At 39.8% G+C, this 25,771-nt stretch overlaps 3 protein-coding genes across 5 annotated transcripts in view; all 3 read right to left on the bottom strand.

Moving 5' to 3' along the window:
• Nucleotides 1–10,633: 10,633 nt before the first annotated feature.
• LOC311045203 (E3 ubiquitin-protein ligase TRIM35-like) lies at nt 10,634–14,185 on the bottom strand. The gene is made up of 2 exons (XM_084057003.1): nt 14,090–14,185; nt 10,634–12,669 (listed from the first exon to the last, which is right to left on the bottom strand). Exon 2 carries the CDS (start codon nt 12,528–12,530, stop codon nt 11,160–11,162), a length of 1,371 nt encoding a protein of 456 aa, XP_083913129.1. The 5' UTR covers nt 12,531–12,669; nt 14,090–14,185; the 3' UTR covers nt 10,634–11,159.
• Nucleotides 10,846–25,771, bottom strand: part of LOC311045181 (E3 ubiquitin-protein ligase TRIM35-like) — a 26,714-nt gene continuing 11,788 nt past the window's right edge. The window contains exon 3 of one of the 2 annotated variants that reach the window (XR_014600750.1): nt 10,846–10,873. Coding sequence is in view for 1 of the 2 variants with exons in the window: in XM_084056992.1 (XP_083913118.1) it covers nt 22,429–23,802 (1,374 nt within the window). In the remaining variant the exon portion in view is untranslated. Of the gene's footprint in view, nt 10,874–22,251; nt 23,938–25,771 lie in introns of those variants that run through there. The other variant, XM_084056992.1, reaches the window with a different exon arrangement.
• LOC311045164 (E3 ubiquitin-protein ligase TRIM39-like) overlaps nt 16,175–25,771 on the bottom strand; it is a 10,549-nt gene continuing 952 nt past the window's right edge. Inside the window, exons 1-2 of one of the 2 annotated variants that reach the window (XM_084056974.1) lie at nt 19,988–20,095; nt 16,175–17,987 (exon numbers count right to left, since the gene is read on the bottom strand). In XM_084056974.1, coding sequence (XP_083913100.1) covers nt 16,455–17,849 — 1,395 coding nt within the window. In that variant the 5' untranslated portion in view covers nt 17,850–17,987; nt 19,988–20,095 and the 3' untranslated portion in view covers nt 16,175–16,454. Of the gene's footprint in view, nt 17,988–19,987; nt 20,096–25,771 lie in introns of those variants that run through there. The other variant, XM_084056975.1, reaches the window with a different exon arrangement.

Raw genomic sequence — 25,771 nt, 5'->3', positions numbered from 1 at the left:
ACGTTCTCAAATGTGTGCACGTGTTTGGCCGCTAGATGTCACTGTGTTGTCAAAGTTATCAACCAATGGAGGTTTAGGTTTAAACCCATAAAAGGATAATTCCTTTTAACAGGTCGTTCATGAAAGTCCTTGCGGTCTTGTTTCCAATGAGAACCTGTGAGCATTTTGAACCATGGGTTCAAAATGCTAAGTTCTTCCCAAAATAGTGCCCATTTCTCCCCATAATCTGAAACGTGTCATTGTAGCTACACATGTTGCAGTTTTTTCTATGTATTGTTTTATCAATGGAAGACATCATGATTCATTTCATATGTGTCAGTAGCCTAGTATATCATTTAGTTTTGACACTGGCTACTTGTTTCATCATAGGAAATAGGATGAGAGCCATCATTATGGTTGTCTGCGTCAGTGGTTCTCAAAGTAGGGTCCGGGGACCCCCGGGGTCCTTGAAGGGGTTCCCCAGCAAAATGAGTTAATACAGCATAAAATATCTGTAACCACTTTAACCCTATATACATCGACTATAATTGAAAAGAGATGATTTACAAGCATGTTTACGTTTGTGAATATTTATATGTGGGTCCCTGGCACAAAATATTTTCAGATAAGGGTCCACTTACATATTCATTTGGGGGTCCTTGACATGGACACACTTACGATCCACTGGTCTACACCGTTGATGTGACACACAGACAGACATTAGCACAGATATGATCTTTGGTCATTTGGAGCAGTGGTTCATGTCGAGGACCCCCAGAATGATATGTATTTTGGCCACAGACCTCCAAAAGGACCATGGGCCAGGGACCCCCCTTAGAGAAGATTTGTGTTAACGATTATGTCCACGATTTTTATAAATCTTTCCAAAATAGCAGATCTACAAGCTCACGTTACTGTGTGTTGTGAGCTTGTAGATCAGCTGTTTTTGAATAAAGTCCAAAATAGGGTTAAACTGATTTAAATCATTTAGCTATTGCTAACATTCTTTCATTCATCAAAAACTAAGGTAATACGGATCAACAATAAGAACAACACCCCAATAATCATGGACCAAAAGCAGCTAGAGGAGGTAACCAGTTTTACATACTTAGGAAGCATAATCGCGGTGGATGGAGGAACGGATGAGGATGTCAGTGCTAGAATAGGCAAAGCCAGGACCACATTCAACATATTAAATAAAATCTGGAAAGCAAAAGACATTTCACGCAAGACCAAACTGCAAATCTTCAACTCAAACGTCAAATCCACCCTACTCTACAGTTCAGAAACCTGGAAGATAACAACCACCATACTCAACAAAATACAGACATTCCTCAACCGCTGCCTCCGACGCCTCCTAGGAATATACTGGCCCAGCACCATCTCCAATGTCAACCTGTGGGACCTCACTAGACAGGACACAATAGGAACACAAATCGGGAGGAGGAAATGGAATTGGATAGGGCACACACTGCGAAGACAAAATAAATCAATTACAAAACAGGCGCTAACATGGAACCCGCAAGGCAAGAGGAAGGCCTAGAGCCACCTGGAGAAGAACCACAGAGCAGGAGATGAAGGCGCAAGGGCTGTCATGGCAACAACTGGAGCGGAGGGCACAAGACCGAAGGGGATGGAGGAGTTTCATCAATGGCCTATGTTCCTCAGGGAATTTAAAGGCCTAAGTAAGTAAGTAAGTAACATTCTTGTCCGTTTGGTTTAAATGATCAAGTCGAAATCAATCACTTCAAATTATATCATACATTATCAGCATTTTAATTGGCAGTTATGTTTTCACAGTAGTTGAAATGTTTGCAGCTGTTGTGGCTGAGTTTCAAACAAGTGCATTGTAGAGGGATTCACATTATGGAACTCAAATACAAAGTATATGTCATGTATGTTTCACTGTGTAGAGACAGCCTTAAGACACAGAAGTGAGTTCACGGTTCCCAGATTTCTTGTGCTTTCTCCCCATAGGGTTTAAATTTGTGCAGAAAAAAAGGTTTGTCGTATACATAACCGTCAATTTAGAAGTTTATTCACTGTTAAGATTATCTTGAATAAAAGGGGTTTCTTTATTTTGTTGTTGCTTTGAATGAAACATATCATTATTATGTCTATTCTCTATTTTGATTAAATGCAACCAGTTTTGCCTTTGTAATCATTATCAGAGGGTGGAAATATGGTGTATTGTTGGCAGTGTAATGTCTGGGAAAACTGCAATTGTCATATACATTCTCAAGCTTTTAAATATCAATATTGAGGACCCCTGTTTGGTGTGCATTAGACGATGGACCCCCATAAGACCCCTGCTGGAGTTACAGACTCCTGAGGGTTCATTTGGTTCCTAATTATCAGTCATTTAGCTGGGGAGTGAACCCCCTGCGGGTACCCCCTCAGGTCAGTTAAACACATTACAAAAGCATTTCAGTTGTGGTCAAGTTCAGCATATTACCATATGCATATGTGGGGTCTCTCCTCATTTTGAGTGCTGCTTTAGGAGACACTTAATAATGTTGATGATCCTACCTAGACCACAACTCAAATCATCTCCATTCTATAAAACTGAGTAATATTAAAAAACTCAATGTCAATGACATAATAGATATTTAGACATTTATTTCACTTGCCAGTGGCTGTACAGCAGTAAGATATACACAACACATTCTCACTCCCAACTAGTCACTTAATGAAGAACCGTCAGTAGCCCCTAAACGTCCGATTATGAAGGTCCTGGTTCCCCTAAAAGTCCGATTTTGCAGTCCTGGTTATTTCTCCCTAACGCCCCAAAAAGTCCAAACGAGACTATGTCGTTTGCGCATGCGCAAATGAACGTTCAACATAGTGTGGTGGGTGTGGTGGATTGCTCCATTTACAACGCTAACGTCCAGGTCATAAACGATCAGATTTCAAATATGAAGTGCTTAACTAAAGGCCACGGATGTTATAATTGTGTACGTTCCAGCTTGAGTACCCATATCTTCCGTATTGTTCAATAAAAAGCCTTTTAATCCGATCGACGGCCATTTTCTCCGTCTTTTCATCAGCTTTCAACTATGCGATCCTATCGGTCGGGAGGTGTATTGCACATTATAACTCTATGCGAAAATGGCCGACAATCGGATTAAAATGCTTTTTATCCAACAATACGGAAGATATGGGTACTCATACTGAAACGTCGGCATGTATAACATCCTGGGCATTTAGGTAAGCACTTCATATTTGAAATCTGAACGTTTGTGTAGACGTTACAGTTGTAAATTGAGCAATTCATCACACCAGGTTGAAGAATGTCCATGACCGTCATCTTTCAGGCCTACCGCTGATAACCATTAGCACATTGGTTCTCAAAGTGGGGTCCGGGGACCCCCAGGGGTACTTGAGGGGGTTCCAGGGGGTCCCCAGCTAAATGATGGACAGGGACCAAATGGACCCTTATGGGTCTGTAACTCTGAGAGTGTACAAATGTAACCAAATGGACCCTAACAGGTCCATTTGGTTCCATTTGTACACTCTCAGAGTTAAATTAACATTGATTTTACAATATGAATGTGGGTCCCAGAGACCTACATGCCATTAAATGGGGGTCCGTAGCCTAATGCATGTCAAACTGGGGGTCCTTGAAATTAAAATGGTTGAAATCACTGCTAGAGAGCCGTAAAAATCTTCTCTTATGGGGGTCCCTGGCTTATCTTTTGAAATGGGGGTCCGCGGTCTAATAAGTGTCTATTTGGGGGTCCTTGGCACGAAAAAGTTTGAGAACCATTGCATTAGCACATGAAGTCAATTCATTGTTTAATTTCAAATAAGTTTAATTTCACTTATACCACTTCATTCTGTTGTTTCTATTTTACTGCTACAGCAATTCATCACAAGGCTTTTTCTTTACTATTTAGCATAAATATAGTCCTGGTTATTTCTCCCTAACGCCCTAAAAAGTCCAAACGGGACTATGTGGTTTGCGCATGTGCAAAGGAACGTTCAACATGGTGTGGTGGGTGTGGTGGGGATTGCTCCATTTACAACGCTAACGTCCAGGTCATAAACGATCAGATTTCAAATATGAAGTGCTTAACTAAAGGCCATGGATGTTAAAATGGTGTGCGTTCCAGCTTGAGTACCCATATCTTCAGTATTGTTCAATAAAAAGCCTTTTAATCCGATCGACGGCCATTTTCTCCGTCTTTTCATCAGCTTTCAACTATGCGATCCTATCGGTTGGGAGGTGTATTGCACATTATAACTCTATACGAAAATGGCAGCCAATCGGATTAAAATGCTTTTTATTGAACAACACGGAATATACGGGTATTTTTGAGGGATCGTACATAATTTTAACGTCCGTGGCCATGGGGTAAGCACTTTATAGTTGAAATCTAGACGTTTATGTAGATGTACGGGCCGTAAATGGAAAAAGTGCAAACATCAGGTTGAAGTGTCATGATATGAAATCTATCTATCTACATTGGACTGACACAACGTGAGCTAAGAGACGTGGTTTAAATGCAACATAACACACATCACCACCCAAACAAACCTGGAAATATTCTGTGCATTTTCATATTTTGTTGATAATTTTTCGATAAGTGTTTGTTGAGAACGAGAGATTTGTTTAACTTTTCCAACCCCGTGACGTCACGTCAGATTACTTCCGCATTCCGCGTGTTCGTACTCATGTCTCTGTCAGTGTCAATAAAGATCTGACAAAACAAATGTTTTATGATCTATCTAAACGTTCAAATGTTTTAAAAAGGTGCTGACCCTATGGCCACGGATGTTACAATTATGTGCGGGCCCTTAAAAGTACCCGTATCTTCCGTATTGTTTAATAAAAGCATTTTAATCTGATTGGTGGCCATTTTATCAGAGAGTTGTAATGTTGCGTGAGTGCAGTACACCTTTCAACCCATAGGGTCAGGTGAAAACATATGGAGAAAATGGCCCGCAATTGGATTAAAAGGCTTTTTATTGAACATTACAAAAGATAAAGGTACTTTTGAGAACCCATACATGATTTTAACATCTGTGGCCATGAGTTAATAATTTTATATTTAAAGTGTGAAGAGTTATGTTGATGTACAGGCTGTAAATGCAGAAGTGCAAACACCAGGTTAAAGTTTCGCCATGACTGCCATAATGTATTATGGTTTCCAAGTGCTATACTGCCACCGGACATAAACATTACAACATTAAAACAGATCAAATAATTGCTGTTTGTTGTTCTATAGGGCGTTGGTGTAAAGTAACTAAGTACATTTACTCAAGTACTGTACTTAAGTACAATTTTGAGGTATTTTTACTTTACTGGAGTATTTCCCAATTCTCAGTACTTTAAACGAAATGATGCAACGCTGATATCGCTTTTGTAATTCATTTTATAATATTTAAGGCACCCCGTGTGTATTGTATTCCAATAATAATAATAATAATAATAATAATAAGGGTAATAATAATCATAATAATAATAATAATAATGTAATTATAGAGCAGTAACACACTGAAATAATAAGGGTAATAATAATAATAATAAGGGTAATAATTGAATGTAGAGCAGTAACACACTGGAATAATAATGTAATGTATAGAGCAGTAACACACTGGAATAATCCTACTATAATTCTAGTAACCTCTGTAGTGGTACGTGAGTGTAGTGGTACGTGAGTGAAGATACCCGGTTCTCCTCACTGGCTGGACCAATTGCTCTGATTTTGCACACAGCCATTGACCATTACAATCTGAACGCAACTGTGAAGCCCGTTTTTCAATTTAATCAAATCCCATCTTCTTATTAGCGTTTTTGTGTCAAAGAATGTCGTCCCATAGCTGCGGCTGCCCAGCTATGGGACAAACTGCCTCCCGGGTTGCCAGATCATGTGCGCATATCCCCCCACGGATGCGCTGCGCCGACCGGGTATGGTCTAGTAATAATAATAATAATAATAAGGGTAATAATAATAATAAGGGTAATAATAATAATAATAATAATAATAACATGTGTGAGGAAAGTTATATTGGCGCGTTTGAGCTGAAGAGCTGATAAATAATCCATTGTCCGATTCGGCGCCCCCTAGTGGCCAAGTTATTCTAGAAGGACCGTAACCCTAATTTTCAGAACCACATGTCTGTGTGAGAGGAAATTTATATTGGCGCGTTCGTGCTGAAGAGCTGATAAATAATCCATTGTCCGATCGTGTTCTCGCCCCATAGTGGCCAAGTTAATCAACAAAGCACGTAACCCTAGCTTTCGCAACCACATGTCCGTGTGAGAGGAAACTTATATTGGCGCGTTCGCGCTGAAGAGCTGATAAATAATCCATTGTCCGATCGTGTTTTCGCCCCCTAGTGGCCAAGTTAATCGAGAAAGCGCGTAACCCTAGCTTTCGCAACCACATGTCCTCGTGTGAGGAAACTTATATTGGCGCGTTTGGGCTGATTAACAGATACGGAATCCGTTGTCCGATTGTGTTTTCGCCCCCTAGTGGCTGAGATAATAGCGAAAAACTGTTCAAAAATAGTAAAAACAAAATCGGACACCAGTATATGCATCAGCGCGCCACCCCGAACGTGCTCGTATAACTCTTCTCGCACACGGCCTTACCGTTCTCCTTAAATGGCTGGGGACTAATCTCAACTTATTTCGCAAAATAACACGACATATCTCCTTAACGATACGTTTTTAGAATCCGTCGTTCGGATATGTTGTACAGCTCGCCGAGACGCACGTATGGATGTCTTGTTTGTCCCGCTACGACACTTCTAACGTTTGCTTCTGACAATGACATAAGGTACATGGAGTCGTAGAACGTTCACCCATACTGAGAGCCAAATTCAGAAATTGGTAAAAATGTCGGTTAGGGACAAACAAGATATCCATGCGTGCGTCTTGGCAAGTTGAACAACATATCCAAACATTGGACTATAAGTCCTTATCGTATTTGAGATATTAAAACAAATGCAATTGTTTCGGCCGCGTCGACCTTTGCAGTCTTTTCGGTGAACTTTTGAACTTATCAGTGTCAGAAAAAATCAGGATTGGTTCCAATAAATCCGGCTTACTCTCAACATGGATGGAGAGAAGTTTCAGATTTTTAAAAAATATCTCCATTGATTTATCACAGATTAGGTGCTCGATACCGCACGTACAAATCAATGTTTGACAAAACCACTTTCCCAAAGTTTACAAAAATCGAGACCTATCCCATTCGATTCAGCGTCCTTTTTTGAGTCTGAAAAGGTGTTTTTTAATATAAAAAAAAATATTTTAAAAAAAATGTGAGAAAAGCTAAACCTTGAACTATTTCAAAAATCGATAACTTCTTATTAAAGAATTCTAGACCATTGATGTAACCTACCATTCGACTCGAAATCATCTCAGTAAGCGGTTGGAAGGGTCGAAAAAATAAAAAAATAAAAAAAATATTTTTGTGAAAAAAAACTCACGTTTATGACAATTTAACGCTTGTTTAAACCACTTTCCCAAAAGTTAAAAAAAAATCGAGACCTATCCCATTCAATTCAACGTCCTTTTCTGAGTCTGAAAATGTGTTTTTTAATTAAAAAAAAATATTTTTGAAAAATGTGAGAAAAGCTTAACTTTATATTTCAAAAATCTATAACTTCTAATTGAAAAATTGTAGACTATTGATGTAACCCACGATTCGACTCAGCATCATCCAATTAGTGAGGGAGGGTGTTAAAAAACAATAAAAAAAGATTTTAATTATTTGATCTGTTTTAATGTTTATGTCCGGTGGCAGTATAGCACTTGGAAACCATAATACATTAAGGCAGTCATGGCGAAACTTTAACCTGGTGTTTGCACTTCTGCATTTACAGCCTGTACATCAACATAACTCTTCACACTTTAAATATAAAATTATTACCTTATGGCCACAGATGTTAAAATCATGTATGGCTTCTCAAAAGTACCTTTATCTTTTGTAATGTTCAATAAAAAGCCTTTTAATCCAATTGCTGGCCATTTTCTCCATATGTTTTCACCTGACCCTATGGGTTGAAAGGTGTACTGCACTCACGCAACATTACAACTCTCTGATAAAATGGCCACCAATCAGATTAAAATGCTTTTTATTAAACAATACGGAAGATACGGGTACTTTTAAGGGCCCGCACATAATTGTAACATCCGTGGCCATAGGGTCAGCACCTTTTTAAAACATTTGAACGTTTAGATAGATCATAAAACATTTGTTTTGTCAGATCTTTATTGACACTGACAGAGACATGAGTACGAACACGCGGAATGCGGAAGTAATCTGACGTGACGTCACGGGGTTGGAAAAGTTAAACAAATCTCTCGTTCTCAACAAACACTTATCGAAAAATGATCAACAAAATATGAAAATGCACAGAATATTTCCAGGTTTGTTTGGGTGGTGATGTGTGTTATGTTGCATTTAAACCACGTCTCTTAGCTCACGTTGTGTCAGTCCAATGTAGATAGATAGATTTCATATCATGACACTTCAACCTGATGTTTGCACTTTTTCCATTTACGGCCCGTACATCTACATAAACGTCTAGATTTCAACTATAAAGTGCTTACCCCATGGCCACGGACGTTAAAATTATGTACGATCCCTCAAAAATACCCGTATATTCCGTGTTGTTCAATAAAAAGCATTTTAATCCGATTGGCTGCCATTTTTGTATAGAGTTATAATGTGCAATACACCTCCCAACCGATAGGATCGCATAGTTGAAAGCTGATGAAAAGACGGAGAAAATGGCCGTCGATCGGATTAAAAGGCTTTTTATTGAACAATACTGAAGATATGGGTACTCAAGCTGGAACGTACACCATTTTAACATCCATGGCCTTTAGTTAAGCACTTCATATTTGAAATCTGATCGTTTATGACCTGGACGTTAGCGTTGTAAATGGAGCAATCCCCACCACACCCACCACACCATGTTGAACGTTCCTTTGCACATGCGCAAACCACATAGTCCCGTTTGGACTTTTTAGGGCGTTAGGGATTGATTGATTGAATTGATTGATTGAAATTTTTATTAGGCAAAAGAATGTAAAACAACACAGTTACATTTATAATGCTTTTGTCTAAAAGGTCCGGCCAAAAAAGTCCTTGCGGGCTTGTTTCCATTGGGGTCCTTGAATTAATTTCATAGACATATATAGTAGCAACCAAACAGTTCAAAAATCAACATAAGAATACAGAGGGGGAAAAAAATATATACCATTATGTACAAAAAAGGTCAAGAGAAAATAATGAAATATATACAAAACAAAATATGATCAAAATAAAATAAAAAGTATGTACAAAAAGGGGGAGGGGGGGGGGCAAATAACCAGGGAGAAATAACCAGGACTATATTTATGCTAAATAGTAAAGAAAAAGCCTTGTGATGAATTGCTGTAGCAGTAAAATAGAAACAACAGAATGAAGTGGTATAAGTGAAATTAAACTTATTTGAAATTAAACAATGAATTGACTTCATGTGCTAATGCAATGGTTCTCAAACTTTTTCGTGCCAAGGACCCCCAAATAGACACTTATTAGACCGCGGACCCCCATTTCAAAAGATAAGCCAGGGACCCCCATAAGAGAAGATTTTTACGGCTCTCTAGCAGTGATTTCAACCATTTTAATTTCAAGGACCCCCAGTTTGACATGCATTAGGCTACGGACCCCCATTTAATGGCATGTAGGTCTCTGGGACCCACATTCATATTGTAAAATCAATGTTAATTTAACTCTGAGAGTGTACAAATGGAACCAAATGGACCTGTTAGGGTCCATTTGGTTACATTTGTACACTCTCAGAGTTACAGACCCATAAGGGTCCATTTGGTCCCTGTCCATCATTTACTGTAGCTGGGGACCCCCTGGAACCCCCTCAAGTACCCCTGGGGGTCCCCGGACCCCACTTTGAGAACCAATGTGCTAATGGTTATCAGCGGTAGGCCTGAAAGATGACGGTCATGGACATTCTTCAACCTGGTGTGATGAATTGCTCAATTTACAACTGTAACGTCTACACAAACGTTCAAATTTCAAATATGAAGTGCTTACCTAAATGCCCAGGATGTTATACATGCCGACGTTTCAGCATGAGTACCCATATCTTCCGTATTGTTGGATAAAAAGCATTTTAATCCGATCGTCGGCCATTTTCGCATAGAGTTATAATGTGCAATACACCTCCCGACCGATAGGATCGCATAGTTGAAAGCTGATGAAAAGACGGAGAAAATGGCCGTCGATCGGATTAAAAGGCTTTTTATTGAACAATACGGAAGATATGGGTACTCAAGCTGGAACGTACACAATTATAACATCCGTGGCCTTTAGTTAAGCACTTCATATTTGAAATCTGATCGTTTATGACCTGGACGTTAGCGTTGTAAATGGAGCAATCCACCACACCCACCACACTATGTTGAACGTTCATTTGCGCATGCGCAAACGACATAGTCCCGTTTGGACTTTTTAGGGCGTTAGGGAGAAATAACCAGGACTGCAAAATCGGACTTTTAGGGGAACCAGGACCTTCATAATCGGACGTTTAGGGGCTACTGACGGTTCTTCATTAAGTGACTAGTTGGGAGTGAGAATGTGTGATATACAAGATTGATACAGAAAAGGGAAATACAGTTATGGGTAGCAACAACAATACTAGCAGTAATAAAATGCAAAAAGGTTAAAAAAAAAAGAAGTAAAAAAAAAAAGCTCAGCAGGTAGCAATATACTGGGACAATAGACCATATTCACACGGCGGCCATGTTGCCATTAAGTCAATGAAATGGCACCCCAGTTGCCACAGCAACGCAATGTTAAATTCCAAAATGGCCGCCGTGTGAAAATGGACTATAGAGTACCAGACACCATGTTACTACAGAACAAAAAAACACCTGCCTGGCCCTACACACAAGGACTACATATGTATAATGTACAGTAGAAGTGTCAATGGGTCAAATATACAGTATCACAAAAAAAACAAATACCGCATCAGCACAGTATTGTCATGAAAATGGACATTGACAGCAACTAATGCAGACAACCGTCAATTAGATCAAGGACAAAGACCGTATCAATACAGTATCCACACAATATACAGTATCAGTAAGAAACAATACAGTATCAGAAACAATACAGTATTGTCATAATCATCAATCAACATCATTATCAATCATGTTATTACTCCAGGGTTACACTGACCTTCCTCGGTAAGATCTTCAGAGGGAGAGTTTCAGTGGCAAAGTATGGTAAGAGTGCCTCAGTGAAAGTGTGTGTGAAGGTGTGTATGTGTGTGTTAGTATCAGGATCAGAGAAGGACAGCTCTCCTTTATTCCAGTCCAGCTGCACTCTGATCCTCTGGGGTTTCTGCTTATATACAAGAATGAAGCAGGACCCCCTGTTTTGTAGACTACTGTATTGACCATTCTGTAACGTTATAACCCAAAAGGTTTTGGCAGACATTTCCATCACTCCCATGTGCCAGTGTGTATTGTCTCCAACCTCAACATCCCAGCTGTGAGTCCCTGAGTTAAAGCCCTCAAAACCCCGGGTGGAGGCAAAAGAGCCCTGGTTGTCAGTACGCTGCAGTTCTTCTCTCGGTCTCACACTGGTCAGATTATCAGACAGGATGCATTTGTAGCCATAGTTGGGGTCCAGAATGACAGGAGTGTAAGAGACAATGTCCTTCATTTTGTCCCAGACTCTGAAGGGCAGGTTCCCCAGGTGTTTGGCCACATCTATCACTGTTTCTGAGACCAACTGTGGGATGTGTGGGTCCTGCAGTGTGAGCTGGGCTCTTTCCACTGTGGTCTTGTAGTTCTGCAGGAATGAGACGTCTTCAGCTTTCAGATCCTCCTCTATGGCTCTGATTGTGTGTGAAAGGGTTGATATCTCTCTGTTCAGAGCATCAATATTCTCCTTCATCACCTGACTCTTCTGCTGCTCTTCCTCTCTCAGTGCAGTGATCCCGGCCTCCTCTTTCTCTTGTAGAAACTGATGGAGCTTTTTAAACTGTTCCTTGAGCTTAATCTCTGTTGACTGGAGCTGGGCCTTGATGTGTTTTGCTATTCGCTCTAATGAAGTTTTATCTTTATCAAATACCTTCAGTTTCTCCTGTAAAGGCTTCAGTGATTTCTGGACTTCCTCCTTGTGGTCCAGTGCAGCTTCATCGATGGGTCTGAAACTGTGGTTGGTGTGTTTTTTAGAATCTCGACACACAACACACGCTGGCTGTTGACATTCCAGACAGAAGAACTTGTGTTTCTCAGTGTGCAGACTGCAGAGATCCTCAGGCCCAGATGAAGTTCTCTGACGTCTCTCCTGGATGAAGGCCTCACACAAGTTCTTCAGAACCAGGTTACAGGGTGGAGATTTTCTTTTGCTTATTTTCTTACAAACTGGACATTCATTTGTTCCCTTATGTGTCCACCATTCCTGCAGACAGGCTTTGCAGAAGCTGTGGCTACATGCCAGGACAACAGGATCTTTAAAGATGTCACGACACACAGCGCAGGAAAAATCCTGTTCTGAAAAAGACGACGAGGAAGCCATTTAGTCTCTGAATGAAGCTCTGAGAACCTCCTTCTAGTAGAATGTTCACTAAAGTTTACTTTCACTGTGAAACCTGGTTCTTGTTCAAGTCCATTCAGCAGCAGATTCAAGTGGTCTGGGTCAGTATTCCCTCCTGTAGCTGTGGAAAGACCAGAATACAATAGATAGTTAAGTCTCCAAACTCCAACCAAACATGTTGTCTACATCCCATGTGTCAAAATCCCACATGGTCCTGTTTTAGTCCTCACACACAAACATCCCCATAACTGTAAGCATCCCAAGCTCATCGAGGATGGTCTCTCAAACTGATGGCTATGAAAAGTGTATTCCAAAACACACCTTAAGGCTTGGCGTAATAGCCACAGCCATGTTTTGGGTCAGAGAGTACATAAAGACACGTTTTACACTAGAGTGTGACGGTCGATGACAATATATGATGTGGTCAAAATTCCTAACCCTAAATAAGCACATTAATGAATAGTCAAGCAGAATCAATAAGGTTTTATTTGACCTATCCATGCAAGTAGTGACATGTTGAGTGACATATTCCGCAGAGACTGTGCTATCACAAGATAAACATAAAATTAATGATACACAGACAACAGTATGATAAACCTCTTTAGACATGTACAATATCTTTTAGCAGCAGTGTCAAATGTATGTGTGCAAGAGAAAAAGACATTATACTGTAGATATTTAGCAGCAGTGGCAAACACGTCCCAAGAAGCACATACATACATACATCGAAACACTTGACTATGCAAGTAACATTTTGAATAGACGCTTAGGATTCTCAGTTGTTTCTATTTTTGGTTCTTTTTTTTTTACCCTGTCCTTCATAATATAATAAGTATCATATCTCAGTAAAAAATCATAGGCATAATTTCCTTTCAACAGTTATATTTAGCTTGACAGTGAAATTAAAATGAAAAAGAAAATTGTCTATCTATACCATTTAAGTTAGTGTATGAATTTTACTGTCAAGTTTACAGTATTTTGCACAGGAATTGAAAGAGTAATTCCCTTATTAGGCCTAGTATCTGTGAGTTTCACTCACTCGCATATTTAACTAAGTACATTTACCCAAGTACTTCACTTAAGTACAATCTTTGAGGTATTTTTTTACTTTACTGGAATATTTCCATATACTTTTACTTCTACTCCACTACATCTTATACATAGGCTATTTATTATAATAGCCAATCTACAAGCATTTTAGTAGGCTACTTTTACTTTTGGTACTTGAAGTACATTTTGATACCAATAATTTTGTACTTTTACTTTTGTACTCTTACACAGACCTTTTACTTGTAACAGAGTATTTTCAATGTGTAGAAGTTTCGTTATGTACTCAGACTCTCTGACCATCAACCAAAAATCCTAATATGTGCGGACCCATTCGTTTCTTTCAACTTGTTACATCTGTGGCCGTGGGGGCAGCACTTTATAATTGAAATAGACGAGCGTCATAACTACTATGATATGATCAAAGTAGCCTTATAACTTGGTGACAACATATCGACGAACACAACGCAACATACTGTAGAATGAAAACATACCTTGTACTCTTCCAGGTGTTTAAACAAAAGTAAAAACGTGTAGGTACATGGATGGTGGACGCGCTCTCGATACGTTGACTTCAATGTCTACGCTACAGATCTTCTTCTTCTTCTTCTTTTGGCTTTCCGGCAGTCTAGACGCCTGTCGCGTATTGCTGCCTCACACTGTTTGTTTTAGGTACTGCTCATTTTTCATACTGTGACCTTATACCTTAATGCATGCCTGTGTCCACAAGGAACTCCATAACAGCTGTCACCACTGCACTTTGCTTTTCCTCCGGTTTCAGTATATTCCTCAGTGAGATCATGCAAGACAGCCCTGCATCAAGTACTGTACTGCAGTGAACAGCACACTCCTCTCCATTGTATATTTGGCACATTCCATTAACACATGCTGTACAGTTTCTTCAGTTCCACATTCACACAGTCCATCTCCATGTTTCCAAATTTGAACCAGTCCCCCTGCTAGCCCACAGTGTCCAAGCCTCAACCTTGTCATTATGACCTGCTCCCTTCTATTGTTCCCCAGAGTGCCGTTCCCTCCCCTAACACTATTTTGTATGTTGTAATAAAACCTTCCCCTTTTTCCCTCCTCCCATTCCTTCTGCCACCTCCTGGTTATCTCCTCCTTTATTTTACTGCGGTATTCTGAGATCCCCAAGGCTATGCCCACATCCACCTCCTCCCTCCTCAGGGCCTCTTTGGCTGCCACATCAGCCGCCTCGTTTCCCTCCACCCCCACATGTGCTGGTACCCACATGAACCCCACTCCAGCCCGTTCTACCCTATAGAGTGCAGTTTGCAGTTCACAAATGAGATCCGGCCTAACCGGTGACCTCCCACCCTGCAAGGCCATCAGTGCCACCACCGAGTCCGAGCATATAATCAATTGCTAAAACTTGGCAAAAAAAAAGTCCACAGTATTGGTATTTTATGTTGTAAGTCCAACTGCTTCTTTACTGATGACAGTTTCATCTTCTGGCTGGAGGTGCATCTGGTGGATTTTTCTAATGGAAAATAATGCTTACATCTGGTGACACTTTCACAGTGCTTTGACATCTATAATAAAGACTATAATACACAGTAAGTGTATATACTGACTCACATCAGGACACATTTAAGATTAATTTATACTTCACTAAACTGCCCTTCAGACAAATGTTACTGCACAAAAATATGCAGAAGAAAAAACTGTTATTGTTGAAATCGTTGGCATGTAGAATTTCACAACGTTGACATGTTTGCAGCTGTTGTGGCTGAGTTTCAAACAGGTTCATTTACATAGTAACATGTCCATAATATGTTTCACTGTGTAAAACCCAAAGTGAGTTCACACATAAGGTCCCCAGATTTCTACTGCTTTCTCCCCATAGGATTTTTATTTATACGGAAAATAAAGTCTGTGGTTAACATAACATAAGACAGTTTCACAATTTGTCCTAAGACAAACTAAAATTAACTTCTTAACCATCAATTTAGAATGTTCTTGTTTTACTCATATTATGTTGATTGATTGAATATTGTATTAGGCAAAACTCCCTCAGTTCTGGTATGGTTAAGTTCAACATATTATTAATGCATATTCATTATGCATATGTATATTAAGGGTCCTTCTGCTAATGGACCACTCTGTGGGTCTATAAGACTCAGAGGGTGGAAACATGGTGTATTGTTGGCAGTGTAAAGTAATGTCTGGGAAAACTGCAATTGTCATATACATTCTCAAGCTTTTAAATATCAATATCGAGGAACCCTGTTTGGTGTGCATTAGGCGATGGACCCCCATAAGACCCCTGCTGGAGTTACAGACTCATAAGTGTTCATTTGGTTCCAATTATCAGTAATTTAGCTGGGGACCCCCCTGGTACCCCCTCAAGGTACAAAAGTATTTCAGTTGTGGTCAAGTTCAGCATATTAGCATATGTACAGCTATGTGCTAATAGGCCACTGTGTGGGTCACTCCTCATTTTGAGTATTGCTTTAGGAGACACTTAATAATGTTGATTATCCTACCTAGACCACAACTCAAATCATCTCCATTCTATAAAACTGAGTAATATTAAAAACTCAATGACAATAACATAATAGATATTTAGACATTTATTTCACTTGCCAGCGGCTGTACAGCAGTGAGAGATACAAGGCTGATACAGAAAAGGGAGATAAAGCTATGGGTAGCAACAACAATATTAGTAGTAATAAAATGCAAAAAAAAAAAAGTATTGTCATGCCGCCAATTAGATAAAGGACAAAGACTATCAACACAGTATCCACACAATATACGGTAAGAAAAAAAGATAGTATCAGATCAGTACAGTATTGTCATAATCATCAATCAACGTCATTATCATCATCAATCATGATGTTACTCCAGGGATACACTGAACTTCCTTGGTAAGATCTTCAGAGGGAGAGTTTCAGTGGCAAAGAATGGAACAAGTGTGTCAGTGAAAGTGTCTATGAAGGTGTGTATGTGTGTGTTAGTGTCAAGATCTAAGAAGGACACCTTTCCTTTATTCCAGTCCAGCTGCACTCTGATCCTCTGGGGTTTCTGCTTCAATACGAGCTTTGTGGCTGGACTTTGTGCTCTGTATATTATATTGTATTTACCTTTGTGTAAACTTAAACCCCAATTTGTTTTGGGGGCAGACATTTCCATCACTCCCATGAGCCAGTATGTATTGTCTCCAACCTCAACATCCCAGCTGTGAGTCCCTGAGTTAAAGCCCTCAGAACCCCGGATAAAGGCAACGGAGAATTGGTTGTCAGTAAACTGCAGTTCTTCTCTACGTATTACACTGGTCAGATTATCAGACAGGATGAATTTTGGACCAGTGATGGGGTCCAGAATGACAGGAGTGTAAGAGACAATGTCCTTCATTTTGTCCCAGACTCTGAAGGTCAGGTTTCCCAGGTGTTTGGCCACATGTATCAGTGTTTCTGAGGACAACTGTGGGATGTGTGGGTCCTGCAGTGTGAGCTGGGCTCTTTCCACTGTGGTCTTGTAGTTCTGCAGGAATGAGACGTCTTCAGCTTTCAGGTCCTCCTCTATGGCTCTGATTGTGTGTGAAAGGGTTGATATCTCTCTGTTCAGAGCATCAATCTTCTCCTTCATCACCTGACTCTTCCGCTGCTCTTCCTCTCTCAGTGCTGTGATCCCGGCCTCCTCTTCCTCTTGTAGAAACTGATGGAGCTTTTTAAACTGTTCCTTGATCTTAAACTCTGTTGACTGGAGCTGGGCCTTGATGCATTTTGCTCTTAGCTCTAATGTAGTTTTATTTGTATTAAATACCTTCAGTTTCTCCTGTAAAGGCTTCAGTGATTTCTGGACTTCCTCCTTGTGGTCCAGTGCAGCTTCATCGATGGGTCTGAAACTGTGGTTGGTGTGTTTTTTAGAATCTCGACACACAACACACGCTGGCTGTTGACATTCCAGACAGAAGAGCTTGTGTTTCTCAGTGTGTGGACTGCAGAGATCCTCAGGCCCAGATGAAGTTCTCTGACGTTTTGAAGGTCTCTGATGTCTCTCCTGTATGAAGGTCTCACACAAGTTCTTCAGAACCAGGTTACAGGGTGGAGATTTTCTTTTGCTTATTTTCTTACAAACTGGACATTCATTTGTTCCCTTATGTGTCCACCATTCCTGCAGACAGGCTTTGCAGAAGCTGTGGCTACATGCCAGGACAACAGGATCTTTAAAGATGTCACTACACACAGAGCAGGAAAAATCCTGTTCTGAAAAAGACGATGTGGAAGCCATTTAGTCTGAATGAAGCTCTGAGAACACTCCTTCTAGTAGAATGTTCACTAAAGTTGACTTTCACTGTGAAACCTGGTTCTTGTTCAAGTCCATTCAGCAGCAGATTCAAGTGGTCTGGGTCAGTATTCCCTCCTGTAGCTGTGGAAAGACCAGAATACAATAGAGAGTTAAGTCTGCAAACTCCAACCAAACATGAACATGTTGTCTACATCCCATGTGTCAAAATCCCACTTGGTCCTGTTTTAGTCCTCACACACAAACATCCCCATAACTGTAAGCATCTCAAGCTGATCGCGGATGGTCTCTCAAACTGATGGCTATGAAAAGTTTATTCCAAAACACACCTTAAGGCTTGGCGTAATAGCCGCAGCCATGTTTTGGGTCAGAGAGTACATAAAGACACGTTTTACACTAGAGAGCGACGGTCGATGACAATATATGATGTGGTCAAAATTCCTCAAGCAGAATCAATAAGGTTTTATTTGTCCTATCCATGCAAGCAGTGACATGTTGAGTGACATATTCCGCAGAGACTGTGCTATCACAAGATAAACATAAAATTAATGATACACAGACAACAGTATGATAAACCTCATGTACAATATATTTTAGCAGCAGTGTCAAATGTGTGCAAGAGAAAAAGGCATTATACTGTATATATTTAGCAGCAGTGGCAAACACGTCCCAAGAAGCACATACATACATACATACATACATACATACATACATAAAAACACTTGACTATGCAAGTAACATTTTGAGCAGCTGCTTAGGATTTTTTGTTCTTTTGTTTTGTTTTGACCCTGTCCTTCATAATATAATAATTATCATGTCTCAGTACTTTATAATACAGGAAAAAACATTATTAATTGTAAATCATAGGCATAAATTCCTTTCAACAGTTATATTTAGCTTGACAGTGAAATTCAAATTTAAAAGAAAAAGAAAGAATTGTCTATCTATACCATTTAAGTTAGTGTATGAATTTTACTGTCAAGTTTACAGTATTTTGCATAGGAATTGAAAGAGTAATTCCCTTATTGGGCCTAGTATCTTTGAGTTTCACTCACTCGCATATTTTACCAGTAGTGTAAAGTAACTACTGGTAAATGTGTAAAGTACATTTACTCAAGTACTTCACTTAAGTACAATTTTGAGATATTTTTTTTACTTTACTGGAATATTTCCAATTTGTAATACTTTTACTTCTACTCCACTACATCTTATACATAGGCTATTTATTATAATAGCCAATCTACAAGCTCACAACGTGTGAACTTGATCTGCTATTTTCAAACATTTTACTTTTGGTACTTGAAGTACATTTTGATACCAATCATTTTGTACTTTTACTTTTGTACTCTTACACAGGACTTTTACTTGTAACATAGTATTTTCAATGTGTAGAAGTTTCGTTATGTACTCTCTGGCCATCAACCAAAAATCCTAACATGTGCGGGGGCCACCGCTACCAAGTGACATGTTGAAGCCCCCTTTAGGATGTTTTGCTATGCCCTGGAGTCTGGACTCTGATCAAAGTAGCCCTGAAACATGACTGTCATATCATGAGTCATGGCGGAACTTCAACCTAGTTTTGAAACTTTCTCCATTTACAACCCGTATATCTACATAAACTTTCAAATATAAAGTGCTTAACCCATGGCCACAGATGTAACAAGTTGAAACGGGTGGGTCTAAGTACCCGTATCTTCTGTATTGTTCAATAAAAAAAACATTTTTTGGACATTTTCTCACAGCGTTAATGTGTCAAGAGTGCAATTACACCTCCCAAATGATAGGGTCGCGTAGATGAGCATATGGCGAAAAAAATGAGAAAATTACCACCGATCGGATTACAATACTTTTTATTGAACAATACGGAAGATACGGGTACTTAGACCCACCCGTTTCAACTTGTTACATTTGTGGCCGTGGGGTAAGTACTTTATAATTGAAATCTGAACGTTTATGTATCTGTACGGGTTGTATGGAGAAAGTGACAAAAGCAGGTTGAAGGTCCGCCATGACGCTTGGGAGAGACGAGCGTCATGTGAACCACAGCTATAATCAAAGTAGCCTATTAACTTATTAACTTGGTGACAACATAGAACACAACATACTGTAGAATGAACACGTACCTTGTGCTCTTAGCCAGGTGTTTAAACACAAATAAAAACGTGTTTGTAGGTACATGGATCATGGATGCGTCTCGTTACGTTGTTTACAGCGTGTACGAATAGTGCAATAGTTTACAGACCGGGATCCACAACACTCTTCCTGTTTCTTGGCAGTTCAAAATAAAAGTCAAGCGATACACTAATACAACGAACTAGAACAGGGGTCTTCAACAGGGGGTCCGGGACCCCTAGGGGGTCCTCAGAGTTACTACAGGGGGTCCGCCAAATCTTTGTGTGATATGATTTTTTTTTTTTACCTTAACCACTTGAACCCTAGCATCCCTTTTCTGAGGAGAACTTTTAGCCAAAAACAGCAGATCTACAAGCTCTCAACGTCTCGCAGAGAGCTTGTACATCTGCTATTTTTGGCAAAGAGGCTATAGGTGTAGAGGGAAAAAAGAGCAGACTAAGTAAAAAAAAAAAACTTTAATCTGAAACACAATTTTATACAATATAGAGTAGAGGGGTCCCTGCTTCATCTCTCTCTCAGCTAGGGTGTCCTTGGTTGAAGACCACGTTGAAGACCCCTGAACTAGAATGAATAGGCTATAATTATCTTTAAAGCAAAACAATGTAAACGTGACAGCTGAGGCATCAATAATGCATAACATGACCATATAAACAAATAACAAATAACTCAAATTAAAGTGATTGAAATAAAACTTGGCAAAAAAAGTCCACAGTATTGGTATTTTATGTTGTACGTCCAACTGCTTCTTTACTGATGACAGTTAGTTGTCTTCTGGCTGGAGGTGCATCTGGTGGATTTTTCTAACGGAAAATAATGCTTACATCTGGTGACACTTTCTTACATAAAAGTGCTTAAATTGACATTTATAATAAACACACTATCATACACAGTAAGTGTATATACTGACTCACATCAGGACATGTTTAAGCTTAATTTATACTTCACTAAACTGCCCTTCAGACAAATGTTACTGCACAAAAATATGCAGAAGAAAAAAATGTTATTGTTGAAATCATAAGCATGTAGAATTTCACAACGTTGACATGTTTGCAGCTGTTGTGGCTGAGTTTCAAACAGGTTCATTGTAGAGGGATTTACACTATGCAAGTACATGTAAAACCCAAAGTGAGTTCACACATAAGGTCCCCAGATTTCTACTGCTTTCTCCCCATAGGATTTTTATTTATACGGAAAATAAAGTCTGTAGTTAACATAACATAAGACAGTTTCACAATTTGTCCTAAGACAAACCAAAATTAACTTCTTAACCATCAATTTAGAATGTTCTTGTTTTACTCATATTATGTTGATTGATTGAATATTTTATTAGGCAAAACATGTAAAACAGCACAATTACATTTAAAATACTTTGTCTAACAGGTCTGTTCATGAAAGTCCTTGCGGACTTGTTTCCAATGTTGTGCATGATTTTTAATTAGTCTATTGATTTGATTCATTTCAAGGACCCCCAGTTTGGTATGCAATGCATTAGACGATGGACCTCCAACAGTGTACAATTGGTCCATTTGGTTGCAATTGTGCACTGCTGGAGTTTCAGACCCACCCAGGATCCACCCAGGGTCCATTTGGTTTCCAAGTATCAATCGTTTAGCTGGGGGTCCCCTGGAACTCCCTCAGTTCTGGTATGGTTAAGTTCAACATATTATTAATGCATATTCATTATGCATATGTATATTAAGGGACCACTCTGTGGGTCTATAAGACTCAGAGGGTGGAAACATGGTGTATTGTTGGCAGTGTAATGTCTGTGAAAACTGCAATTGTCATATACATTATCAAGCTTTTAAATATCAATATCGAGGACCCCTGTTTGGTGTGCATTATAGACGATGGACCCCCATAAGACCCCTGCTGGAGTTACAGACTCGTAAGTGTTCATTTGGTTCCAATTATCAGTCATTTAGCTGGGGACCCCCCTGGTTCCCCCTCAGGGTTAAACACATTACAAAAGTATTTCAGTTGTGGTCAAGTTTAGTATAATACCATATGCATATGTAGAGCTATGTGCTAATAGGCCTCTGTGTGAGTCACTTCATTTTGAGTGCTGCTTTAGGCACTTCATAATGTTGAATATCCTACCTAGACCACAACTCAAATCATCTCCATTCTATAAAACTGAGTAATATTAAAAACTCAATGTCAATAATATAATAGATATTTAGACATTTATTTAACTTGCCAACGGCTGTACAGCAGTAAGAGATAAGGCTGATACAGAAAAGGGAGATAAAGTTATGGGTAGCAACAACAATACTAATAGTAATAAAAATGCAAATCATATTACAACAGAACAGAAACCACCTGCCTGGCCCTCCACACATAGACTATATGTAAAAAGAATACGGTATCAGAATCAATACAGTATTGTCATAGTCATCAATCAACATCATTATCATCATCAATCATGATGTTACTCCAGGGTTACACTGACCTTCCTTGGTAAGATCTTCAGAGGGAGAGTTTCAGTGCGAAAGTATGGTAAGAGTGCCTCAGTGAAAGTGTGTGTGAAGGTGTGTATGTGTGTGTTAGTATCAGGATCAAAGAAGGACAGCTTTCCTTTATTCCAGTCCAGCTGCACTCTGATCCTCTGGGGTTTCTGCTTCAATACAAGAATGAAGACACCTCTGTTTTGTACACTGTATTGACCATTCTGTAACTTTATAACCCAATAGGTTTTGGCAGACATTTCCATCACTCCCATGTGCCAGTGTGTATTGTCTCCAACCTCAACATCCCAGCTGTGAGTCCCTGAGTTAAAGCCCTCAGAACCCCAGATATAGGCAACAGAGCCTTGGTTGTCAGTACGCTGCAGTTCTTCTCTACGTCTTAAACTGGTCAGATTATCAGACAGGATGCATTTGGAGCCATGGTTGGGGTCCAGAATGACAGGAGTGTAAGAGACAATGTCCTTCATTTTGTCCCAGACTCTGAAGGTCAGGTTTCCAAGGTGTTTGGCCACATCTAGCAGTGTTCCTGAGGCCGACTGTGGGTCCTGCAGTGTGAGCTGGGCTCTTTCCACTGTGGTCTTGTAGTTCTGCAGGAATGAGACGTCTTCAGCTTTCAGATCCTCCTCTATGGCTCTGATTGTGTGTGAAAGGGTTGATATCTCTCTGTTCAGAGCATCAATCTTCTCCTTCATCACCTGACTCTTCCGCTGCTCTTCCTCTCTCAGTGCAGTGATCCCAGCCTCCTCTTCCTCTTGTAGAAACTGATGGAGCTTTTTAAACTGTTCCTTGATCTTAATCTCTGTTGACTGGAGCTGGGCCTTGATGCATTTTGCTCTTAGCTCGAATGAAGTTTTATTTGTATTAAATACCTTCAGTTTCTCCTGTAAAGGCTTCAGCGATTTCTGGACTTCCTCCTTGTGGTCCAGTGCAGCTTCATCGATGGGTCTGAAACTGTGGTTGGTGTGTTTTTTAGAATCTCGACACACAACACACGCTGGCTGTTGACATTCCAGACAGAAGAGCTTGTGTTTCTCAGTGTGCAGACTGCAGAGATCCTCAGGCCCAGATGAAGTTCTCTGACGTTTTGAAGGTCTCTGCTGTCTCTCCTGGATGAAGGCCTCACACAAGTTCTTCAGAACCAGGTTACAGGGTGGAGATTTTCTTTTGCTTATTTTCTTACAAACTGGACATTCATTTGTTCCCTTATGTGTCCACCATTCCTGCAGACAGGCTTTGCAGAAGCTGTGGCTACATGCCAGGACAACAGGATCTTTAAAGATGTCACGACACACAGCGCAGGAAAAATCCTCTTCTGAAAGAGACGACGAGGAAGCCATTTAGTCTCTGAATGAAGCTCTGAGAACACTCCTAGTAATGTTCCCTGAAGTTTCCTTTCACTGTGAAAGCTGGTTCTTGTTCAAGTCCATTCAGCAGCAGATTCAAGTGGTCTGGGTCAGTATTCTCTCCTGTAGCTGTAGAAAGACCAGAATACAATAGAGAGTTAAGTCTCCAAACTATGGAATGAACTCCCCATTGCAATTAGAACTGCAGACTCACCACCAATCTTCTGCCGTAATCTGAAGACTCACCTCTTCAGACTCCACCTCAGCCCGTAGCACTTGCCCTAGCCTTGACGACCTTGCAGGATATGCAAAGGCTAAAATGTAGTATGTATAGTGTCAATGCAGGCTAATGATAGGTTCCTGGTTTACTTATGTATTAGTTATTAGATTATTGGTTTACTTATGTATTACTTTATTATTAGATTACTATTTTCATGCATTTGATGTATTATGTGTATTATGATGCATTATCTTGTGTCCTTACTTACTATAAATCGATCACAATTCAAATGGATTAAGAGCGTCTGCTAAATGCCTAAACTGTAAACTGTCCACAGCGAATTACAACCAAACATGAACATTTTGTCTACATCCCATGTGTCAAAATCACATGGTCCTGTTTTGGTCCTCACACAGTGACACACACAAAGATCCCCATAACTGTAAGCGTCCCCAGCTGATCGAGGATGGTCTCTTAAACTGATGGTTATGAAAAGTTTATTTCAAAACACACCTTAAAAGGCTAAATACGTTATTAACTGACAAAAAAAAACATTCTAAAATAAAGCTCTATAAGAAATAAAATGTCTAATACATCAATACAGTAGGCCTGTGAGGTACAATAATTACTCAACATGAATTGTTTAAACAAATGACAATCTCATGTTAAATGGCAAAATGATCAACCATTTACTTAGCCTTGGAGTCTTCTTGATCCAAGGCTAGACTTAAATCACAGTGAATGACAATTACTTTTTTCTTTTTCACAATCTTCTCAACAAACAAACACTAATGAAATGTACCTTATTATTCGTATTGTGTGTCTCTTTTTAAAAAACGTGAAATGTAGACTACGTTTTAACCAATGTAAAAAAGTTACTCCACTTGTCTCAATAGAGCGTGCCAAAATTCCTGAAAGGGGCGTCAACAAGTGTCTTTTGGTAGTGGCGGACATCTTTGAGGGGTAAAAACCAGGTTGACTTAACATTGCCCAATGCCACGCCCAATGCCAACGCCCCCTGTGGTGACACCGCGTTGGCACGCTCTATAGACCATATTCACACGGCCATTTTGGAATTTAACATTGAAAGTGCCACCCCGTTGCCATGGCAACCGGGGTGGCACTTCATTGACTTAATAGCAACATGGCCGCCGTGTGAATATGGTCTATAGAATAATTCCATTGACCGGATCTGTAGAGGGCGCAGTCGAGTAACTAAAACATGTTTTCCATCAGGTGGATTATTTCACATTTTGGTCAAAAAGTCTATCTTAAAACCGTCTTTGTTTTGGTGAGTAGCAAAAGTGTATTTTTTATTTTTACTACAGTCGAGACTAGAGGCTGCGCTAGCTGTAGAATACAACTCTCGTAGACGTATTTATGATTCTGACGTTTTCAGAGGGTAGGTTTCACCCCCCATGGACACAGCAGCACTATACTCCGTAGACACTCCAAACATGTACAAATTGAAAAAAAAAACGGTGCTTACCCCCACGCCCCAAATGTTAACTCTCGCTACGGGGTAGTAGTTTAATGTAATAATCCATATATTTCAATAAAGAAGTGTTTTAATGCCGTCTATGGCCGATTCTTTCGGAAGTTCCCAATGGGCAGTAGATACGCGCCCATCTGGTGAAACCCGGAATTACACTCAATGTAATCAGGAAGTAAACGAGGGTGAACAAATGGCGTTCGGCCACAGACGGCATTAAAACACTTCTTTATTGAAAGATATGGATTATT

The sequence above is a fragment of the Gymnoscopelus microlampas genome, assembly GCF_963454915.1.
Source record: "Gymnoscopelus microlampas genome assembly, chromosome: 1".
Lineage (NCBI taxonomy): Eukaryota > Metazoa > Chordata > Actinopteri > Myctophiformes > Myctophidae > Gymnoscopelus > Gymnoscopelus microlampas.
Note: the sequence above shows the minus strand (reverse complement) of the source record. Positions and strands in the feature narration are given on the sequence as shown.

What these genes read in the sequence shown, in the direction of transcription:
- LOC311045203 (XM_084057003.1), bottom strand. Translation starts at nt 12,530, where the DNA reads ATGGCTTCCTCGTCGTCTTTTTCAGAACAGGATTTTTCCTGCGCTGTG.